This window comes from Fusarium poae, assembly GCF_019609905.1.
Source record: "Fusarium poae strain DAOMC 252244 chromosome Unknown contig_2, whole genome shotgun sequence".
NCBI classification, from domain to species: Eukaryota; Fungi; Ascomycota; class Sordariomycetes; order Hypocreales; family Nectriaceae; genus Fusarium; species Fusarium poae.
The window spans coordinates 1,149,870-1,170,894 of record NW_025408660.1 but is presented as its reverse complement, the minus strand read 5'-3'; the positions used below and the strand labels follow the sequence as shown (position 1 = coordinate 1,170,894).

At 46.6% G+C, this 21,025-nt stretch overlaps 7 protein-coding genes across 7 annotated transcripts; 1 reads left to right on the top strand and 6 right to left on the bottom strand.

Moving 5' to 3' along the window:
• Positions 1 to 3,880: 3,880 nt before the first annotated feature.
• On the bottom strand, positions 3,881 to 4,366 carry FPOAC1_013581 (uncharacterized protein; the record flags this gene model as incomplete). The annotated part of the gene is made up of 1 exon (XM_044857922.1): positions 3,881 to 4,366. One exon carries the CDS (start codon positions 4,364 to 4,366, stop codon positions 3,881 to 3,883), a length of 486 nt encoding a protein of 161 aa, XP_044701304.1.
• A 544-nt stretch (positions 4,367 to 4,910) lies between these two features.
• FPOAC1_013580 (uncharacterized protein) lies at positions 4,911 to 5,879 on the bottom strand (the record flags this gene model as incomplete). The annotated part of the gene is made up of 1 exon (XM_044857921.1): positions 4,911 to 5,879. One exon carries the CDS (start codon positions 5,877 to 5,879, stop codon positions 4,911 to 4,913), a length of 969 nt encoding a protein of 322 aa, XP_044701303.1.
• Positions 5,880 to 7,859: 1,980 nt separating this feature from the next.
• Positions 7,860 to 10,698, top strand: FPOAC1_013579 (uncharacterized protein; the record flags this gene model as incomplete). The annotated part of the gene is made up of 3 exons (XM_044857920.1): positions 7,860 to 8,024; positions 8,066 to 8,163; positions 10,476 to 10,698. 3 exons carry the CDS (start codon positions 7,860 to 7,862, stop codon positions 10,696 to 10,698), a joined length of 486 nt encoding a protein of 161 aa, XP_044701302.1.
• A 1,067-nt stretch (positions 10,699 to 11,765) lies between these two features.
• On the bottom strand, positions 11,766 to 12,453 carry FPOAC1_013578 (uncharacterized protein; the record flags this gene model as incomplete). The annotated part of the gene is made up of 2 exons (XM_044857919.1): positions 11,766 to 11,973; positions 12,029 to 12,453. The coding sequence occupies 2 exons, from the start codon at positions 12,451 to 12,453 to the stop codon at positions 11,766 to 11,768; spliced, it is 633 nt and encodes a 210-aa protein (XP_044701301.1).
• A 1,218-nt stretch (positions 12,454 to 13,671) lies between these two features.
• On the bottom strand, positions 13,672 to 15,249 carry FPOAC1_013577 (uncharacterized protein; the record flags this gene model as incomplete). The annotated part of the gene is made up of 1 exon (XM_044857918.1): positions 13,672 to 15,249. The coding sequence occupies one exon, from the start codon at positions 15,247 to 15,249 to the stop codon at positions 13,672 to 13,674; it is 1,578 nt and encodes a 525-aa protein (XP_044701300.1).
• A 2,605-nt stretch (positions 15,250 to 17,854) lies between these two features.
• FPOAC1_013576 (uncharacterized protein) lies at positions 17,855 to 18,741 on the bottom strand (the record flags this gene model as incomplete). The annotated part of the gene is made up of 2 exons (XM_044857917.1): positions 17,855 to 18,375; positions 18,450 to 18,741. 2 exons carry the CDS (start codon positions 18,739 to 18,741, stop codon positions 17,855 to 17,857), a joined length of 813 nt encoding a protein of 270 aa, XP_044701299.1.
• Positions 18,742 to 19,770: 1,029 nt separating this feature from the next.
• On the bottom strand, positions 19,771 to 20,465 carry FPOAC1_013575 (uncharacterized protein; the record flags this gene model as incomplete). The annotated part of the gene is made up of 3 exons (XM_044857916.1): positions 19,771 to 20,012; positions 20,226 to 20,285; positions 20,339 to 20,465. The coding sequence occupies 3 exons, from the start codon at positions 20,463 to 20,465 to the stop codon at positions 19,771 to 19,773; spliced, it is 429 nt and encodes a 142-aa protein (XP_044701298.1).
• Between the last annotated feature and the right edge of the window lie 560 nt (positions 20,466 to 21,025).

Sequence of the window (21,025 nt, the reverse complement as noted above, 5' to 3'; positions counted from 1 at the left end):
TGCGTTGTAGTGGCAACTTGCTCTTCTATCTGCTGCACCGTTGTGCTGTTCACGTAGAGGCCGGTGGGATGAACTCTTCTTCTACGCATCTTTCGACTATTTGCAGCGGAAATGCGGTCAAGGCGGTTCTTGATATGACTTTCGGCAAAGGAATTTAGTACTATTGCTTCGTTGAGAACGTCGTCAATAGTGCTGTATGCCTCGCGAGTAGGCGAGCTGAATCGTTCACGATAGTTGTGCCTGATGTGACGAGAAATCTCCCGAGCATCTCGGAATCGTGATTCTTGGGGAAGTAGGGATTGGATTGCAGGGGAGGCTTGAGAGAGGATAGACTTCTGCTTTTCCTTTAGCTTTTGTATGACTTCTGTGCCGTCAGGAGGAAATATTCCACTTCTCTCAAACCCGTTAATGATATTGTGCTTTGTGAAGCTTTCATCGATGATCTTCTGCAAGCGAGCAACAAGATCCGAGCGCTTGAAGTTCAGAAATCCCTCGCGGATGTGCTTGCGAAGTGCCTTCTGATGTGCAAGCTTGAGAAGCTGAAAGACTCCTACATCAAGCGGCTGTGTGAGATGCGTTGAGTGAGGCGGAAGCACGAAGATCTCGATATCAAAGCGCAGGCAATATTTCATAAATTCCAAGGAAGTCTTGCCTGTAAAGCCATCGATAACAAGAAGTCGCCAAATCTTTTCCTTCTCAGGCCGCTCAAAGTAAGGCCTTTCCCAAATGAAATCAGGATTATCGATATCTCTCATAAACTCATCACAGCCGTACCAATCAGTAAAGTTTATACCAAGAGCTCTTGCCTTTGCTGTTGCTGAGAAGGAATGCAGGTTGAAATGACGAATCCAATCCATTGAGATTTCTGCATTAGAAAAGCCGGTCTCAGAGCGTGCAAAGCGAATATTCTTATCCAAATCATTAACATCCCACCCTTCTGTTGGCCACGATTTGAAGATCATAAACGGAGGGATAGTATCTATTAAGTACTATTAGAATAAACTACAGAATCAAGAGAATACTCACATCCTTCAGCATTTACAGCCCCGATCATCGTAGCCGACTCGCGGTTCGAAAAAGCAACAATCTCGTGTTTTGTGTTGCGTTTTTTCCTCACGATGACCACCTCAAGCCGCTCACGCACAACGCCTATTCGTATGCCGCATTCATCGGCGTTCAGGATCTGAGATGGCCCGATATCTCTTCTCTGCACAACATCAGCAAGGTTAGTATAGAAATCCTCAACCTCCTGAACTTCGCGTGCTTCGAATTCTGCTCTCTCACGATCAAATGCCCGTACTAACTTCTTCTTCTGTAGCTGCGGATTATCCTCAAGAAAGCGTTTATACCATCCTTCTCCAACTGGGTGCAATGGAGGAGTTCGTGATGCCCTCAACTCGTTTGCGGCTGCTTCAATAACTGACTGATTTGCAGGAAATCCACATCTCTCGAGCCACATAACGTATGCAACGACCGCGCGCTCCTCACTTTCATCGAGATTCCTTGGCCTTCCAACGCTTGTATCACTAAAAGCCGGCTTTCCAGCGAGCTTCAGCGATCGAAGATGCCTCCCTACAGCGCTCTTGGAGGTGTGATGCTTGACGGCGGCATCCCTTATAGTGATAGGCTTTCTTCCGTTACGCTTGGGGCGGTTTTGTGATACAAGGACCTCCCGGGCGGCTCGTACAGCATCGTTGACGCGATACGGATACGGCATTTTATCGGCTAGATCAAAAAGGCAGCTTCATAAATGAGAGTCGACTGAATTATACGTATGTGTGTATTGGAATTCATTGGATTTGGCGGGTGATTCTAATGAAGTTCCGACAGGGCGGGGTATCCGGCTGTCCCAGAATTTTGCCCTTGTCCCAGAATTTTGCCGCCCACTCTATGAGTGGGGTCTCCGTTAGGTCGAATCCACGGGTAGTCAGCATCCATATCCACGCCATATTCACAAATGTGTCGTGGAGTGTCGTGGATTTGAACCCTGTTTATCACGGCCTGCTCTCTCCCATTTCGGCCCGTGGAATGCCCAGAGTTCCGAGCACTCTTGGCCTACATCAATAACGATATCGAGACTTGGCTTCCGGATACGCATGATACCGTCAAGACATGGATTATGCGCCAATATGGATGCCAGAAAGAGAGGGTCAAGCAGCGCATACAGTCGGCAAAGTCAAGAATTCACATCAGCTGCGACCTTTGGACTTCTCCCAATTCTTTGGCCATTTTAGGCGTAGTCGCACACTATGTCACGGAAGACGGTCAGCTGGAACACCATGTTTTGGCGTTGAAAGACATCGACAGTGAGCACGACGGTTCTCATCTCGCTGTGGCCATTTTGAAGGTGGCTGACGAATGGGGCTTTGCTTCCAAGCTTGGATATTTCGTGATGGACAACGCTGGCAATAACGACACCATGATGAGATCCCTTTCGCTTGGTCAGTACAACTCACTATTTCTCCTGACTGGCGGCCCTAACATCCCACAGGCCTCCTACGCCGATATGACATCCAATACGATCCCAAAGTGCACCGACTCCGCTGCCAAGGCCATATCATCAACCTCGCCGCCAAAGCCTTCCTCTTCGTCACCGATAATGAGAAGCTCGAACTCGACGATCCTGGTGTGCATAATGTGACACTAAAACATATTGAAGCGTGGCGGAAAAAGGGGCCTCTTGGCAAGATTCACAACTTCGTCGTTTTCATCCAACGAAGTGTCCAGCTCAGCCAAAAGTTTCTTACTATTAGCCATAACCGTAAGCTCGCACGGGACAACGGCACAAGATGGAGTTCGTGGTATAACATGCTGCGAGTGGCCCTGAACCTCAGAGATGCGATTGACGGCTATTTCAACAAATGGATGGAATTAGATTGCGCTGGAGACGAGCTCTCTTCAGAGGACTGGATCATCTTGGAGAAAATCAAGTCTTTCTTAGAGAAGCTGAAGATGACGACCAAGGCTCTCGAGTCATCGTTTGCAACACTCGATAACGTCCTCTTGGCTATGGATTTCGTTTTAGTACAATTCGAAGCAGGGAAGGAGGCATATATTGACGATCCGATAATGGCGCCTATATATAACTCTGGCTGGGCCAAGTTGGACAAGTACTACCGGCTCACTGATGAATCGCCTGCCTACGTTGCCGCTATCGTACTCCACCCTTTGCATAAATGGCACTACATACAGGAGAACTGGAAAAAGGAGTGGGTTAAGTCATTAAAGAAGTTGATGGAGACGCTGTGGAATAACTATAAACCCATGGAATCACCTCTTCCTCTCTGCGAGGTCCCATCGACGACCACGAACGAGTTCTTAAACTGGAGGAACAAGCACCTGCAGCCATCGCTCGTCACGGATAAATATGAACGATATTGCAACTCTGAACGGGTTTACGGGTTCACAAGCGCCCTTGCATAGTGGCTAGAGGAGACACAGCAGAAAAACTACCCAAACTTAAGTAAAATGGCGGTAGACATACTGTCAATTCCCGTAATATCTGCAGAGCCGAAGCGGCTCTTCTCCAGGGCCAAGATAACCATTACAGATCGTCGAAATCGGCTTAGTAGTAATGTAGTTGAAGCTCTGGAGTGCCTGAAGTCATGGTTTGGGATACGAGAGCTTCATGGTGATGTACTTTAGCTGCCGCAGTAGAATAACCCAGATCACGTGCAATATATGGGATGTATTGTCATACTGGCAATATATTGGGTTCTTGGCAATACAATACAATATAGGCCAATGTCATATGGCCTAATACAATATGCACCACTTGGCAATACAATAATATTGCGAGGCTTCCATATTGCCAATATATGTATTGTTTATATTATTCGCAACACTGCCCACCCGGTCTCGTCCTACCATGCTCATCGCTTCACGAGAAGCCATTGGAGAAGGCAGAAGTCGTGCCGTCGTAAACCAGCTCCTCAAGAAGCAGCTGGTCTAACCAGGCGCCTTCGTATAAATCCTCTGATCCACTAGGACTGGCGGCGTCCTGAGAAGGAGGTGATGAGTGATTATCTTTCCCATCATGGGGTAGAGGTTCTTTTAGTGACGAAATTGGGTTTTGTTGATCCGTGTTTTGTGCGGATGTGCAGGTTTGAGTTACTGTGGCTGTCTTGAGACTCTCAGCTACTGCTTGTTCTATCATGCCGGCCTCCACACGCTTGCGATCTCTCTCTATTATCTCCCACCGGGCTTTTGCACGAAGGTTTTGGTACTCAGCGAGTTTGTTTCGTGCGTAAGAGCCAGAGGGCGTGAAGAAGCGCCTTGGTGACGAAGGTGAGCTTGATGGTGTCCTGAACAGCTTTGCGGTTGTCTCGTTGTCCTCTTCTTCTTGGGTACCTCCCAGCTGTGGCATTTCTGACGGGAGTTCCGGCCGCTGCTTTACCGCATTCCTCATTGTATCATTCATTGAATTATCTCCTCCATCTCCATTCGGCATGTTCTTCCGCTTCATCGTCTCCTTATCCATCTTCATCCTTGGTGTCCTCAACTTCGCCTTAGGTAAGTGTTGCCTCAAAACCGCCGTGACTGCCTTTGCAAGTTGACAGGATGGAAGGACCAATCTCATTCCTTCTTCGTAAACACATGTTTGCAAGTCAATAGGCCCAAGCTTAACTCAATTAAAATGATAAAGATGAAGATAACGGATTTTCCAAGAATGCAACACGAAAGATGTCCCAGTTATCAAATCGAGAACCAAAGACAACAATCTCCAAACATTTCATTACCCAAACATTGAACAGGACTTCGCCGACCTTCACTGACCGATTTCAGTGATCCATTCCCTTCAGGATAGCATTATCCAGCGGAACACACCCAAGCCATTCTTTCTTGGAAATTAGTTTCACTCAACCCATCGGTTTTCGTGTCACTGACCTGCGTTCTTCCAGCTTTCCCCTTCAGAGATGCTTGGAAAGTTTCGTAGAGCGTGTGTTGTCGTGGTATTCCTCTGTGGTTTCGGAAATTGGTCGCTTTTTGTACCTGGCTTGCAGCCTGGAGATCACCTGATGGCGGAAATCCCTTTCAAAATCTTTATAATTATTCAAAGAATCCTCTAGCTTGTCTTCCAGATATTCAGCAAAAAGCGAAATGTACTGTGCAACAAGTTCTCTGGCCTTGTCGTCAGTTTGAGTGGTATTCCTGTAAATCAAGTCAATCAATTTAGCAAGTGTGCTGAATTTGTCGCTTTCATGATCGAATTGGCGAAGTAGAAAGAACATTGTCCACAAGCAGGTATCTTCCAGTGGTTTTTCAGGCATCTGCATGTGTTGTGCGAAGATGTACAAATTGGCATGACCGATGAGGCATGCTTCACGACAAGCCGGTCTCGCGTTCGTATTCGGATATTCCACTTTGTAGGCACCCTCGGGTCTCTTTTGATAGAACTCCCAGAACGGGTCACACTTGGTCGTGGTATAGGGGCAACTGAGTTTGATCCCATCACGTCGGTAATCCCGCATCTGTGTGATGAACCCTTTAACAGAGTAAGGAAACAGAATTTTAGTGTTTACTGAAGGCTCTGGAGAAGGCAAACCTTCCTGAATTGTGTCGGAAGCTATAGACTCTGTCTCGTCGTTCGTGCCTTCCGAAAAGGTGCCGGAAGCTACAGACTCTGATTCGTCGTTCGTGTCTGCCAAACAGGTGCTGATCGTACCTTCCGAGAAGGTGCTGGGAGATACAGACTCCATCTCTTCGTTCGTGCCACTGGTTTCTGAAGTTGCATCCGGAAAGCTGTCATATTGGCCTGTATGAACGTACTGTAACCATCTTTCTACCATTTCCTTCTTGGTACCAGGTGGGAAGTGGTATTCACATTGCATGGGCTCTTGTTGGGGGTTGCTCATGGCGTCCTCCAATACCTTTGACATACGGGCGGCAAGACACGCCGGTATATAGTATTTGTGCTTTCCATCAACAAACAATGTTATCGGCGGACTTTTGTATACGCTGGATAGGTATCACTTGTTAGTCTAATTCTATTTAATGTCGCATCAAGATGAAAACTTACTCAATGTTCGATCCGAAAGTAGAACTTTTAAGTCTGCTAGACATGATAATAGAACTGTTTCAGCAACTGAGTGACCGGCATATAATCTGTGAGACGCTCTGATTGATGTAAGGAGGATATGTAAATGTAGCGTTCTGGTGCAGATTTTCTGTCAGTGAAGTGTGGACAGGCACCAACTTTAAGTACCTAGCATCCAACGCTTGCGCTCCCCTTTCCACTTAATGCCAATCACTTCCACGCTCTCCTTCCGGCTGTGCCACCTCGCATCCTCAGCCCCTGTTTCACCCATCATGATGTGACAGATCAGGTATTAATCTCGAGTGTGATTACATGTCGCATTCGGCCAGGGATGTACCCCGTAATTGTAAACAGTATTTCATTTGATACAACTTTATTTCTAAAGATATTCTATCCTGTTGGATGATCCGATCCAAATTCTACAAACCGCCAGCGACCAGCCAGCGACCAGGAGAGGTGGAGGGAGAGTGGGATATGTGAAAGACAGACATGTTTGTAGATCATGGCGCAAACCCCGAGCTGTTAGCCATGATCCTGCGTGCGCGCTATGTTACCATGTGACTAACTAAGGTTTATGAAATGCCACTATCTGGTGAGACCTAATCGTATTAACTTTAGAAGCAACACCCTTTGGCCTGGGATAGACTAGTTCTTCTTTCTAGATACACGAAGCCCTTTAGCGAAATTGCGAGCAACATAACTTAGCGGTAAGGCAGAGGCCGAGGTGTTTTCCTGAATGACTTGTCAGCACAACCGACGGCAAGTTGCCTGTTACAGGGATACACATCCATATTCATGCGCCCGCTAGTACCGTCTCTCAATATCATATCCTCGTAGCCAAGATGCAGGGTATACCTCTTTTTCCGCCTTGATTCATCGATAGCCGACTCCGATCCAACCTATGAGAGTTACCAGCCATGACGCGTAGCCTATCCGAGATACTGCCTTGACGATTGGAGATTGCGGTGACACGAGCGGTATAACATCATGATGATAGCTTGTTTCTTTGCTTTCGAAGGCCGGCCGCCACCGGTCACTATTCGTCTGCCATAGCCAATTACATTCTTGCTGACCCTGTGGAAATGACTACGCCACCGTTGGCGTGCTGAGAAGCAGCATGGAGAAAGCCGACTAAGATCCCAGTGCTTACCCCTTTATCTCGGCCAAGCTGCTTAGTCGAAATTTAATCTTAAGTGGCAAATTCAAACTTAAGGCCAACTGCCTGCATCTCGGCTGTGGTAATAACCGTCTATTATTGCGTGTAGCAATTTGTATCAGAGAATTCGATGTAGACCAAGTTACTAACCACATGACGTTTTAGTGTGCAAAGTGGAGGTTGGTGGCGGGATATGTATGGTATATACGATTGTGAACTTCCTCATCCATCTCTTCTTGAATTTTCTCGACTTCCTGCCTGGTTCGGCCTTCATCAGATCATTTGATCTTGCTCAATTGGGAGGAGGGGGTGGAGATTGGTTTGAAAATATAGCCGGACAAAACGAAAGACTACCTATAATTACAGGGCATATCCTTGAACCCGGCCGTGACCTGAAATTAAGGAATTCTTTCACGAATCGAGATAATCGTGAATGTTTACAAAAGTGGTAGCATGCATAAATTAGGCTCGAAATTAGGAAATGATATGTGATACAGCAAAAGGAAAATAGGGGCCGAGGACGCCCAGTGGCACAGCCGGGAGGAGTACGTTGAGAGTAGTCGCGCGAACGACGACACAGAGTCTGTCACGACCGAATCATCCACCCAAGCTCAGTCTATATCCGAGGATGTTGCGGATTATCCAGATACTTCCTTGAGCTCCGCCATGTCTGAAATTTGTGAAGAAATCAACTCTTTGAAGGAGTCAGACGACAAGGAACGGGTCGACTTGACACTCCATCTGGCGAGGCTCCGGTACCTTAAAGGTTTAAACCAGGTTGGCTTCTTCGCCGATATCCGATGGTACCCGGAACATTATCCAACATCTTACGTGTGTGTGTGTAATTGAGCTTTCATTGACCCTGCTCTTAGGATCCAACATCTTACTATCTCGATGGCCTTTCTAACTTGGCTGAATGTCTTTGTCTGGCAAATTATCTACAGTTCAAGGAGATGGTGATTACCATTAAGTACTACCATCCACAACCCCTCTTTCGCCACCACCCCTCTTTCGCCAGGCAAAATAAAAAAAGCTCCACCAAAACTCACCAACTTCACTTACACAGAATTTGACCAAATTGACAGAAATGCGTAAAATCATTCATTTAATGAGTCATAAGTAGATCAATCTATTGTACTCTGGTTTTTTTCACTATCCGCTGCGACCGCCTGGTTGGTTGGTGGGGTATGTTTTCCTCTCTGACTTCTATGACCGAGCCAGCCTCCGATGCTGACTCTTGCTCGCTTGAAGAGATAAATTCCACCCCGATAGGCGTATAACGAGTCGCCCCTTCTGGTATGGACTCTTTACCAGCTAGAGTCTCTCCAAGAGTCATGAAACGTTTGTTAGGATTCGGCACCGCCTTCCTCTTCTTTCCTCTTTTCAGCCGAGCCAATTCTTCCTCTAGGCTGGCAATCCTCTGCGTATGCGCCGCTACTGTCTGCTGGTGAGCTTCAAAGCCCTTGGCTATCACGTTGTATCGTCTCCGCGTCTTTGGTGTCTTGTTCAACCCAAGATCACGAATTTGACGGCTCGTCTGTGGCGTATCGTCCGAGCCAAGATACGGCCTGGGTTCAGGAGTCACTCTTGGGCTGCCGTTTGGCCTATCTTGTTGGATTTCAGGGTGCCGTAACGCTTTCGCACGTGAAATTGGCCAGTTTCCAGTGACCCTCCAGCCTGACAGTATGTTCTTCTTAGTCATTCCAACTCGGCGAGCTTTGGCGTAGGCCCTGATGAAATTGACCTTGTCCATCGGAGCGGAATCAGTCAACGAAGCGAACCTTTCCAACTCTCGCCGATATGCAGCCTTCAATGCGTTGAATACTCCATTGTCCAGTGGCTGGAGTCCATGAGAGCAGTGTGCTGGTAGATAGCAGCAATAAACGTTGTTCAAAAAGCACGTAGCCATCCATTCATCCTTCCATCACTCAGCACTAATCTTGAGGTGGGGAAAATGGAGAACATACTGTTGCATGGCTTCCATGACCATCTAAAATGATCAGTCTAGCGTCTGACTCGTCAGCAGGTGTAGTCTGGGGTAGATAAACTCTTTCAAGCCATTCAATGCCTATGTGGTCATCAGTCCACCCGTTGGGCGATGTTATGTAATACCAGTCTGCTATCTGCTTGAACTCCTCAAGAAACCATTGTTTCTGCAGTTCTTTTCCCTTGAAGATTATGCCAGGAACTAAAGCGCGGCCGTCAGCAGTGACAGCTTCGATGAATGAAGTCCAATTTCGAGTTTGTGGTCCTTTGAGAAACGCCTTGCGCTTCGGGTCCGCGCTTCCAACAACTAAGCTATCTAGGCCTGAATGAAGAGAATTAGTCAGTCAAAATGCAAGCACAGACAAGTAGTAGAGGTGAATACTTGCCGAAACCAGTCATAATACCCCCTTCATCAACGTTGACGGTGTTTTCAGGCTTGATCCAGCCATACTGGCCATCCCGGATATCAAAGTACCAATGAACCGCTTTAGGGGTAAAAGAGTCGAACCTTTTAGCTTCTTGACGTCTACCCATCTTGGTCTTTAGATCTGCGCGGCGATTGATAAACTTGATCACCCAGTTGCGTCCCAAGTTGGGATGTTCGCCCTGCTGTCTCAACAAGCCCATGACACAAGCGCGGATTTGACTCTGGGACGGAGCATAGCCCAAGGACTCCTGGCGGAGAATCCAGAAAGCCAGCCTATCCTCTTGTCTCTTGGACAACCGTCGATGAGGGTGGATCTGCTCTTTCACGGCCCCGCGGCCGTGAAGTCTGTCGATTAGAGTCCTTCGGGGCACTCCCCGTCTATGAGCGGCTTGAGGGGGCGAAAAGCCATTGTCAGTAACGTCCAATATGGCCTCTGCCACGTCGTCCTCTGTGTATTTCCATCGAAGTCTTGACCTAAGCATTTTCATGTCGTTGTCAAAGACAAAGACCAAAAACAAGGCAAAGAGCGGTGAGGAATTTGGCGATCAAACTAACGACATTTCCATAGCACAGCACGCATAGATCACGTACCCTGCACAGCCTTATAAGGTCAGAATCATCACATCCAATCATTTTTATGATCAATAGAGGTAATTTCTCTTGAGTAGCTATATATTTAAGCTGACTTTCGTGTAAGTGAAGTTGATGAGTTTTGGTGGAACTTTTTTTATTTTGCCTGGCGAAAGAGGGGTTGTGGATGGTACATTAAACAACTGCTCTGGCATTTTCTACCTAGACCAGAGGTTTTTAAAGAAGTTGTTAAAGCCGCTCATACCATATAAAGAAACGGAGGAGGGTGACGATACCAGGAAAATGTTTGCCGCTTACGTTGGATATCTTTGGGGCGATGAAGCAGCAGTTCTAACGCAGATATTTGAAGAGCACCCAGACTTCCACCGCGACATTCAGAGATTCCTAGAAATGGACTTCCATGCGACCAAAACACCTATTGCCGCGAGTACATTATGCAAGAGAGACTCAGAAGAGTCCTGGGAGCTAACCGGAGGAGGAAAAAGGAGAGGGTGGTACTAGAGGAGGCTTTTAAAAGTACGCACGTTACTGACAAGGGGATTCCAGTATTTATTAAGCAAAACTGATGCTAAATAGAGATAATTTAGGGCTAGCAATATTTAAAGTTAGGCAATCTAAATGGAAGAATCACATTAGAGTTTTAGCGAAAGGCAAAATTGCTAGTCCTTAATATCCTGCTGCTAGGTGTAGACAGCTGTACATTGCTTTTACTAGTGCCGTGACGTTTGTCATGCAATTGAATATTCAAATAGTTACAGACACTTGGCTAGGTCCTTGGGAACCAAACTCCTGCAAAGTTAATGTAAGTGGCTTTTGTCTGGATGGCGATAGACTGTCAGTCAAAATAGAGGAGCTTCGTCCAAAATCAAAGTAAAGTGTGAAAATAAATCCAAATCTCGAGGACCCGTTTCTCGTGATTCTCTCATGTTGCTCAAACCTTCTAGCCTAGTTAGGATGATTTGCAGCTGGGCTTCAGTTTCGGCCGAGCTCGAGACTCTGGGTGACGTTCAGTCATATGAAGTAGTGTCATATCAGGTAGTTCACAGACAACACATGCCTACCCGGACACCTCAGCCCATCGTACATATGAGTGAGCCAGTGGATAATGAGATAGCCAAAATAGGAATAGATATCACTCTCTTCAGACTCTGCTCCATTTGATTTTGATCTCAAAACGATTCCCCGTTCCTACCCCTAACTTGACTTTATGACCTAACCTTGACCGCACTGCGTCGTTTCAGCACGCGACTGATTGGGAGAAAGATCCAGAGGCGAAGGGCAGCACTCAGCGACTTGCGAGCCACTTTGTTCCAACTGAATATATCTTGTCCATTCCGCGCGCAACGCCGCTTTACACAAAACCCCCAGTAGGTTTCATATAGTTATATGTTCTGGCTCTCGTATACTTTGGTGATGACAACCTTGCGTCTGACAACACATGTCCTCTTTTGAACTGATTCGCCCAACTACGTCATCTATCCTGTTGCTTTCTTCCTTACTTTGAGGGTCACACGCAGACATGAACTTCTTCCAGTCCTGGCAGTCGATAACCCTTCGAGTAAGAGTAACTAATATCGCTTCAATAACTTGAGAGTTTGGAAGAAGTTTTGGTCTTCGCCAGCGGCATTGTCATTGGCATATTCATCGTCTGCAGAGGATGCAAGTGCTGAAGGTTGATGAGCCTTGATGCTGTTAAGATCAGCCGGTCCAATCCACAAGAAAGATCGTGCTAAAAGTTGATCAAATAGCGGGGAAGACTTTACTGCTTCTGGTGATCTGTAATAGAGTCAGAAGGAAACTTCCGGTACTTCCTATTTGAGAGAACACTGACCGACATAAATGGTTGGATACAAATCGATTCAGGACCATTACGAAACCAACCGAGGCAATGTAGACTGCCACCCCTCCAGGCAGCCCAGATGACTCTATAGCCAAGATAGCACCTAGGAAGACAGACTGGGCGTATATTGTGGCTTGAGATTGAACCTTCGTCAACCTGATTCTCTTAGAGGCGAAGATGAGAAACCTGGTGTACAGAAAAGCATGTAGTAGTTTGACGACAGCTCCATGCATCCAAGGATCCTTGCGAATGACCGTGACAACCGCGAGTACCGGTCGTATGATGGCGGGCGCCTGATAAGCCGCCCTTGTAGTTTTATTGCCCCTCAATAACGGCCTGGCAAGCTTCAGGGTTGTCAGAGAGTGGACCAGACACAGGATTGTGTCCACGATATCTGGCAGCGCGGCGTCATCCATGGAATGCAGATAGTATTTGGCCAACTCCGTTATCCCAGACAGTATATGTAGCACCAAGGTCAAAAGCCTATCCCGATGCCAACTGGAACGATAGACCGGCAAACTACGGCGTGTGTGGCAGCAAGAACATATCCTAATACCCTGGATACTATGTGAAAGGCAATCGTCCGTCGATGGTTACAATGAAGACGCATTGTATTATCGCTGCAACACTTGACTGGCAAAGCAATGCTGTCTGTTTCAGAATTCAAGTAATATTGAGCTTAATCTAAACCTGGTTGCATACCGAATTTTATCGAACACAAGTGAAAATGATGTGCATGTGCGCCGAGAAGTTACGCTAAACCGTACCCTCACTTCTGGCGTAAAGGATCCTTCCGGTCCAAAAACAACATGCTTTTTTGAAAAGTCTAGATTGGGCCCTCTGGGTACATGGCTCTACCTCATAAGCAAATGCTCTGTCATAATTTGGCTACCTTATGGGTGGATGAGCAATGTTTGACTCAGCGAGTGAAGGACTCAGAAGCACCGCTACCGCCTGGAGTTCCGGGTCGCGAATCTGGGGTAGTGGAGATAGATCGACAGTACGAGCCATAAGTACTGCGGCTTGCGTCAATGATGTAAGTACATCGAGATACTGGCTTTCTGTGGCTGGCCAGGGTGTACCCAGTGCGGGTTTATACTTAAGCCAGATATGTGAGGCTTTGTTTATAAACGAGAGTTATTGTTGGTGAGGAAGGTGCAAGTTCACTACAACATACATCGCTGACGACTATTAAGACTCCTCTTTTGACAATCATATAGGTTGCACGATATGAGAATAGAAATACAAGGTACTCTTGCTGTTAAACATTGAAATTGAAACCCTATATTGTTCTACTGATATAACCCTCAAATACAGATACTAACGTGAAGATAAAGAGAATTCTGGGACATAGAAAAAGATCTGAAGATCAAAGCCACATAAAAACTAGACAATTAAACTGTTATGACATAAGACTGAGCAGCCTTCACGAAAAAAGAAAACGTCTGATTTGAGCATCAAAGGAGTGAAAATGGACCAAGAGAAAAAGCTTCGTCCTTGAGTTTAATGCTAACCCTGGTCAGGATTGTTGAAGTCGCAACATCGAGCTTAGTAAATGTAACGCTTGGTCTTGCAATCTCTGTGGGTCGTTATCGCCGTTGTGGATTTTAAAACCCTGCCTAGTCATTGCTTTATCAGGAGGCCATTGCTGTTGGGCGAGGTGTGAACCGAGGCTGTCTCATTCCATTGAACATTCCACTACTCCGAGGTCGCGGTGAACCATTTGGGTTCGAAGTGGTATGACGTATGCTGGGCTGTCTCGCTGATGTGTGTTTTGTCTGGGATCTACTTTGTGGAGGAGTACCAATTTGTACATCAGAGTCTGCTAGAGGACTCTCCATAGACTGGACGACCTTCGAAGACTGGTATTCATCTGGTGGGATCGTCACTTCTCTAAATCTAGCCACATCGTCGTCAACTGGCGATGGCGACTTCTTGCGATCCTCGACAACAAACGGCTGTCCAGGATGCAGGGCCTGGTAATACTTTCTCTCATACCAGAAAGCCATCTTGAAAAGTCTATAATCCTGGAAGGCATTTTTATTTTCTCGGTTCCTGCGAACAGGATCATCTTTCGTTTTATAGTAATAGTAGTATCCCTCTGGTCGCCGTGCCTGGTACGTTTCACGATCGGATGGATCCTTCGGGTCATAATTGGCGCGCCACCATCCACGGTTCACAAACGTGATTTCTCCGTTAACCCGTCTTCCTATGATGAATATAGGTTGGCGCCATTTGAATTTGTCCGGATTTTCTGGATCGAGTCTGGACAAGAAATCACTATGGTTCATCTCTTTACCAGGCGCTGCCACGCCAAGGACGGTTTCCAGATCTTGCCAACTTTCAGGGTTTTGGCTAGCTTGGTACTTCTCCTCTGATAGGTGAGGTGCTTGTGCCGCATCGAAATTGTCGCTTTTCATACCTTCAATGCGAAAGATGCATCTGTCACCAACTGTATACATATTTATGTACTTGGGGCGTCTCCCTCCCCGCACAAGCGCTATCGTTTGCATGTTTGCTGGGGGTTTTCGGTTACCCGCTAGATCGCCCATAATTTCGTTGTATTCATCGTCTTCATCAGGAGGAGGGGGAGAAGACTGTGGTGTCTGCTGTCCCTGGGGAGACTGTGTTGTCTGTTGCCCCTGGGGAGCAGAGGAAAAAGAATTTGCTCCTCCTGACTGGGACTTAAACCCGAACAGGCCGTTCGTAGGTTTGGTTGATGTACCAAAGAAATTGGTCATGTCGTTGTTGTTCGACTTTTGTTTCTTAGAGTTGGGCTCAGCTACGCCTGGGCTAAAACTCCTATATTCACGAGCTGCATCCGTATCTCCAGGTATCTTTACACCACGTTTGGTGGGCCCGTCTAGAATAAAATGGTTTTCATCAGATGAAGTACCGCCGTTCTGTCCAAATGAATTATTGCCGTTCTGTCCAGATGAAGTACCGCCATTCTGTCCAGATGAATCATCGCCGTTGAGTCCAAAAAAAGTACCGCCGTTCTGTCCAGGTGGAGTACCACTGGTCTGTCCAGATGGAGTACCATCGTTCTGTCCAGGTGGAGTACCACTGGTCTGTCCAGATGAATTGTCATCTGCCTGGGAAGAGGGGCTTTCGCTCTGTTCGTTTACTCTATTTCCTGCTTCTTGGGTATCACCCATCGGCAAATCTTCAACTGGCGATTCTACCTTGACGTTATTTTGCACAGAAGTCATGTTCACGATATTATACAAAGATGTCTGTGTCAAATTCTGAGATACTTGGGCATCCTACACAGCTTATATACATAGAGGGGTCTTACAATAATCACACAAGAGTGCCATTTCGGCCGAAAGAGAACAAATTTGACAATAACTACTTTGATCATGCCATCAATATCACGACTAAGCAAGTCAGTCTTGCAGGTCAAATTCATCCGCAACAACATAGTTATTGCCTTTCATGGCCTTCATTCGTCACTGAAGCAACAAAGTGTCCGCTGGCGGTCAAGCCTGTATGGGACGGCAACTTTTACATTGCTCAACTCACGGTCCCAGTTCAGTTGTTGCTACCCTTGCAGTCCCGGGCTCTAATTTCGGCCGCTAGCCTATTTTTCATTAAATGTAAGATAAGCTTTCGCTCACAGATCATGGCAGTGGCTCATGCAGCTTTTACAGTATGTAAAGCTAGAAATGTCGGGAACATGGCTAAGCATGCACCAGTCTCCACGAAGGCTGATTATCGACTCCAATAGGCAGATGTTATCATCCCTCTGCGACCAGAGAAGGCCTTAGTGAAAGGAAGATATTGACCTACGCTATCAATTGTTTATCCATAATGACTTCACCGAGAGCAAGGAGTTGCGCTCCGATCTGGCCTTTCTTTTGCAAGACTCATTCTGAGCATGTCTATATGTACCGTAACCAGACGATCTCTACCATTTAGAAGCTATTATTGGTAAGGTTTGGATGATAGTATGTGATAATGACAAACATTCCAAGTAGACAGTGTCAACCATCACGGCTTTTGCAGTGCTCTGTGCACTGTCGTAAGCCACAAGTGCTACGGGTCAGTCAGTTCGCGAAAGCTTATCTTAGATTCAATGAAAATAGGCTAGTGGCCTCTAATTTCGGCCGGGAATATATGAACCTATCTTCATAGTAAATTTGGGACATCAGTCACAGCTGTCACCTGATAATGTGTACACGATTTTCTTGCCTTCCATGGAGCATATTTGCTTTGACCTCAAATATGTGTCAAAAATGTTGGAGAAAGGCTCGGTGATCTAGATTGGAACAATACAGCGGTAGGATGGATGCTGAACGAAACCATTAGTGCATGGTCTATCCATAGCCGGTATAGCTTCCATATGATAAAGTGATAAAGTATTGAGCATTTGCACCTTCCGTTCCAAAACAAAATGCTCTTTGTAAAGTCTAGGGTGGGGTCGTTACGGTACATGTCCCTACCTCATAAGCAGTCATTTTGTCACAACTTGGCCGCGTATAAGCAACTTCTGGCTGACGGAATGAGATACTCAGAAGAACCACCGCTACCTAGAGGTTTGGGTCATAAATCCGGGGAAGTGGGGACAATGTGACAATGTGAGTCGTGAGTACTATCGCTGAAGTCCGTCAGGGAAGTCCACAAATTTGCGGGCCATCAGTCATTTGTCGAAGCGTGCACAGTGTGCATATATACCTGTCACGAGAGATGGAGGCTCTTCTTAATTAACGGGAGTTATTGTCGGAGAGGAAGGTGCAAGTGCTTAATACTGCAAGCATTGGGATCGTACGCAACACCAAGACCAGGAAATAGTACGACCTGCAACATTCTCGCGTCTATTTTGGCTTGCACATGGTGTTAGCACCATCTTTCTTTCTTTCTTTCTTTCTTTCATTTCTCTTTTCAGTTCCACTGATTCAAAAGACGCTCATACGGCCTGTTCTCTCGCTTTCTAGTCTTTTTTCTTTGTTTTCTTCCGTTTCTAAACGTGACAATAAACTATACAGATACTCATGAATAATGATGTCTTTCAAATGCTTTGGCCGGCCTCACTCAGCACATGGACCCCGCTGCCTACGAGAACGTGATGAAAAAGAAATCATCCTGCCATCCATTGAGCGAGACTCTCGATGTTATCAATGGCCAAAATTTGGAATCAAAGTATGGTCTAGCAAACTCATTTCTCGGCTGTACCCAAGGGAGGTTAATCAAGATTTCGAGCGGTCTTTGGCGCCCTCGCCAGGTTTGCCTTCAGGCCCAGAGTCACATACTGAGCACTACGAAACAAATCGTCTCCGTAGTAGGAGTGTCTCTGGATAGAGCGAAACCTCTTCTTCCTATCCTTCTACACCTGACACGAAGCCGAAGAGTTACCCCATGACTTGTGCTTTGTAGGTTCAAGCTCCTCAACTCGATCAGAAGGAGTGACGTGATGTGGCCCAAGACTATTCATTATCATTATTACCTTATCTTCTTTGGAAGGGGGACTACGACAGGAGGAGAAAAATATTTCGAAAACATAGTGCATGAGCATAGATTGAAATAGTAAACCTAGTATCGTAAACCTGTGTACATACATACGAGTGTGCCTTCAAAAGCGAAACGTTGATTCCCCCTTAGCCACTGGTCAGTTTGGTTATGTATGCCATCTTTTACGATGTTTATTCCAATCAAGATTTCCTATAGCTAATCCATTGTGGTCAGTACAACCAGAAAAGCCCTTTCATATTCCTTGCCACTGCTTCAATGCTCCTTGTAGGGTGAGAGAGGAAGCCACAACTCTTCGATATTGTGGATGATAATCATCTGAACCAGGATAGTAATCTCGATTACCTTTTAGAGTTTTGAGTTGTATTTGCCACCGCTGGGCTGGACGAAGCAAAATAAGCCATTGGTAAAGTCATTCCACTTTTCTTCGGACACAATCGGCGCCGTTATATAATCGTCGACTGGATCACGATGAAGTGACTCTGACCTAATTTGAGCTAGGGTTGATTCGTATTGCTCGTCTAGCAGGGGGTCTCCACATCTCGCTTTGCCCATGCTTTGGGCTGACAAATAGATCAAAGGCTTGCTCGCAGATAGACGTTCATACAGTTCCAGTACGTCCGAAGAAATCCCTGCCTGCTGGGCGGCTTCGTAAGCCATGCGGTGACCGATGGCTTCGACCAGCGGTCGGCATAACGGAAGAACATGTTGATTGAAAGCTTGGCTCCGATGCTGTCTGTATCCTCCAACCTCCGTGAGACGTGATTGGATGTCGTTCATCAAGCCCTGCTCCTGCTGCGCCAGGAGCGTTAAGGCATTCTGGCATGTTGGAAGCTTCAGTTTGCCGCCAAGGAGCTCAGACACCAAACCTAAAATGTTTCAGTCAGCAAGGCACCGCCAGGCTCTGTCTTAGCAGCGAGTGAAGATTTAGGTAGGTACGTACGGATGCATAGCACCAGCGTGTCGCCTTCGGCTATGGAGTTCCCTTGGAAAGTCAAGTCCAGTTCACTGATCTGGTTGAAGGCAAAAAGTCCTTGCCAACCGCACCTTTCTGTGAGGTCCCTCAAGACCCGCGATGCTTTGATCACTGTTGCCTTGAAGATGGTGGCGCGCGCATGTTGCTCCGGGCGGGCAGGGTTGGAGCACATTCCCACAGTCCAGTGCGCAAAGGCCGTCAGAACCTTCACCTGGACCCATCCTTCGACGATAGGGCGTTGCTGGGTGCTGAAATTCATAGATGCGTATTGTTGTACAATAGTTGTATGTTGTGAGGTAGTGTTGTACAACTTTACAACAGTTGTACAACAATAAGGTCACGTGCAACGACAAAACGGGTAGAATTAAGATGCCATGGCTCTATATCTTCGTCTATAACATTTTAGTCATCTTGTAAGACTTCCGAACCCTTCCAATTTGAGTCTTGTTCTTCTCAAGAAACTCCACACGAAAGAAGCTGTAGAAGTCCCAGCCCAGCCGCTCGATGGCTGTTAATTGAGCAGATGTTGAATTAATAGGCGATGAGCTATCCATAGTCGAGATTCTCGGAATAAGTGCTTAAGCATATGGCACACTAATGGTGCCTAAAGCGTCTAGGATTTGCAGTGAGATTCATAGAATCAAAAACAATAAAGACAGGGCAGCTCGGCCATAGCATTGATTGAAAAGTCATCACTCGCATGTGGAAAACATCGAATCGAAGAAACCTCTTAACTTCTATCTAATGAGGGACTGGGAGCTGGCTTCCTGTAGCTATGTTTCGTCATAAGCAGCATTGATGGTCTTTAGGCAGCCGTATGCTGCCTTGCGCTAGTTGTGATGTGGCGTTCGTGCTGTCCGTGAAACTATTCACGACAGTTATCCTTGGCCGTGAAAGAGCTTATCCGAGGAGTAAAGAGAACATAAACTTATATGTCTGTCTGCTAACGGTGGGCGCCTAAGATCCATAAACGTGCCACGGGCCGTAGCCATCAGTGAGGTCGCTTACTACTCAGCCGGTGGCGGATAGGTAGCTTCACGGCGTAACAAGGCCATCGTGACACGTCACGTTTCTGGTGTATACCTACGATAAAACCAATATCTGATTAGCTAACACTACCAACTTGACCAATTATATGAAGCGCTTTATTGTTGCACAACAGTTGTTTGGGAAGTCCGGTTGTGTTGTACAGCTTCAACAAAAGTAGTGTTGTACAACTATACAACGGTTGTACTCATATAACAACACTACAATACGCATGTATGCTGAAATTGATGATTGGCATAGTTTAATGTCCATCTGGTGACAGGATAGTCCTTCGTTCGCTGTAGAGAGCAGCGATGCGCGTTCCCACACGCATGGCAGATATGCCCATGATCGAGAGCGACAACGTTCCAACAGCAACCCGCCAAATCTGACGCAGAAACTCGGCACGCTCATGCTTTGGTTTGGAAGTAGAACCGAGAAGAGCACTTGGTGGTAGCTGAACATGATGAAACGTAGTGATTGCATGATCCAGCGGTTTGGTACCTGGTCTTGAAAGTAATATTCGCGACGAAACCCCAGGACGCATCGCACCCGCATCGCTAAGAAAGACAACGAATGGCTTTACCCCTTGGCTCTTTCCGTGAACTATCAAGCGAGCAAAAACTATTGCAACCCGTGGTATGCCACAGTACGGTGTCGGGGGGCATTGCCTTTGATGCTGCTTTGTTTGGGGTGTGCAGGTCGAAGGAATCTTACTGTCGAAATGAAAATCCCAAAACTTCTCAGTAAGGGCTTCGATGTCATGCAAACTCAGGCCTAACGCGAATTAGACTTGGTCGATTTCACTCTCGAAAATATCATATACGCACCGCTATGCTGGCACATCAGCTTGGCTCTCTCATAATGCAGCGCCACCTCCTCTTCCTTCGCCGGGGGAACAAGATCATTGTGGCTTTGCCAGACCTCGTGATCGAGGATTGCCTTGGTTTGAAACATCGATTATCAGGTTATAACAGCCACCCGATGATTTGAAAACTGATGGAAGACCCCGAATCCGCCTCAACAGATTCCTCGCTGGTATGGTTCATGCAGAGTTTGCCAATGAGACTTGAGCGACTTGATCTTGTTATGATATAACAATCTTTACCGGCTTTCTAGGAAGCTAGCAAATCTTACGAAGTTTATGAGACTCTTAGATGATACGCTAAACTACCGCCCGGTGGATAGTTGGACGGAAGCGCCATCCAAAATGGGTAGCACCAGTCCGATACTGAACAATATTGAATTGAGATGCGATAATTGATGTCAAGGCTACTTGCAACGGCTTCGGCAGCCTAAATGATGGCGCCAAGTCATTTTTAAGACGCAATTTTAGGCTCACTAGACCTTTTTGAGCCTGCACGATGGTCAGGCTGACGGTGTTAAAGGCCACAAGTGGTCATTCTTGTTCAGGGTAATGGCTGTCGTTGCAAGGAGACGGGGCAAGCCAGTGCAATGTCGGCATAACCTATACATACCGAACTCAGCCACATTAGCCACAGAGTACCCGCTGTTGA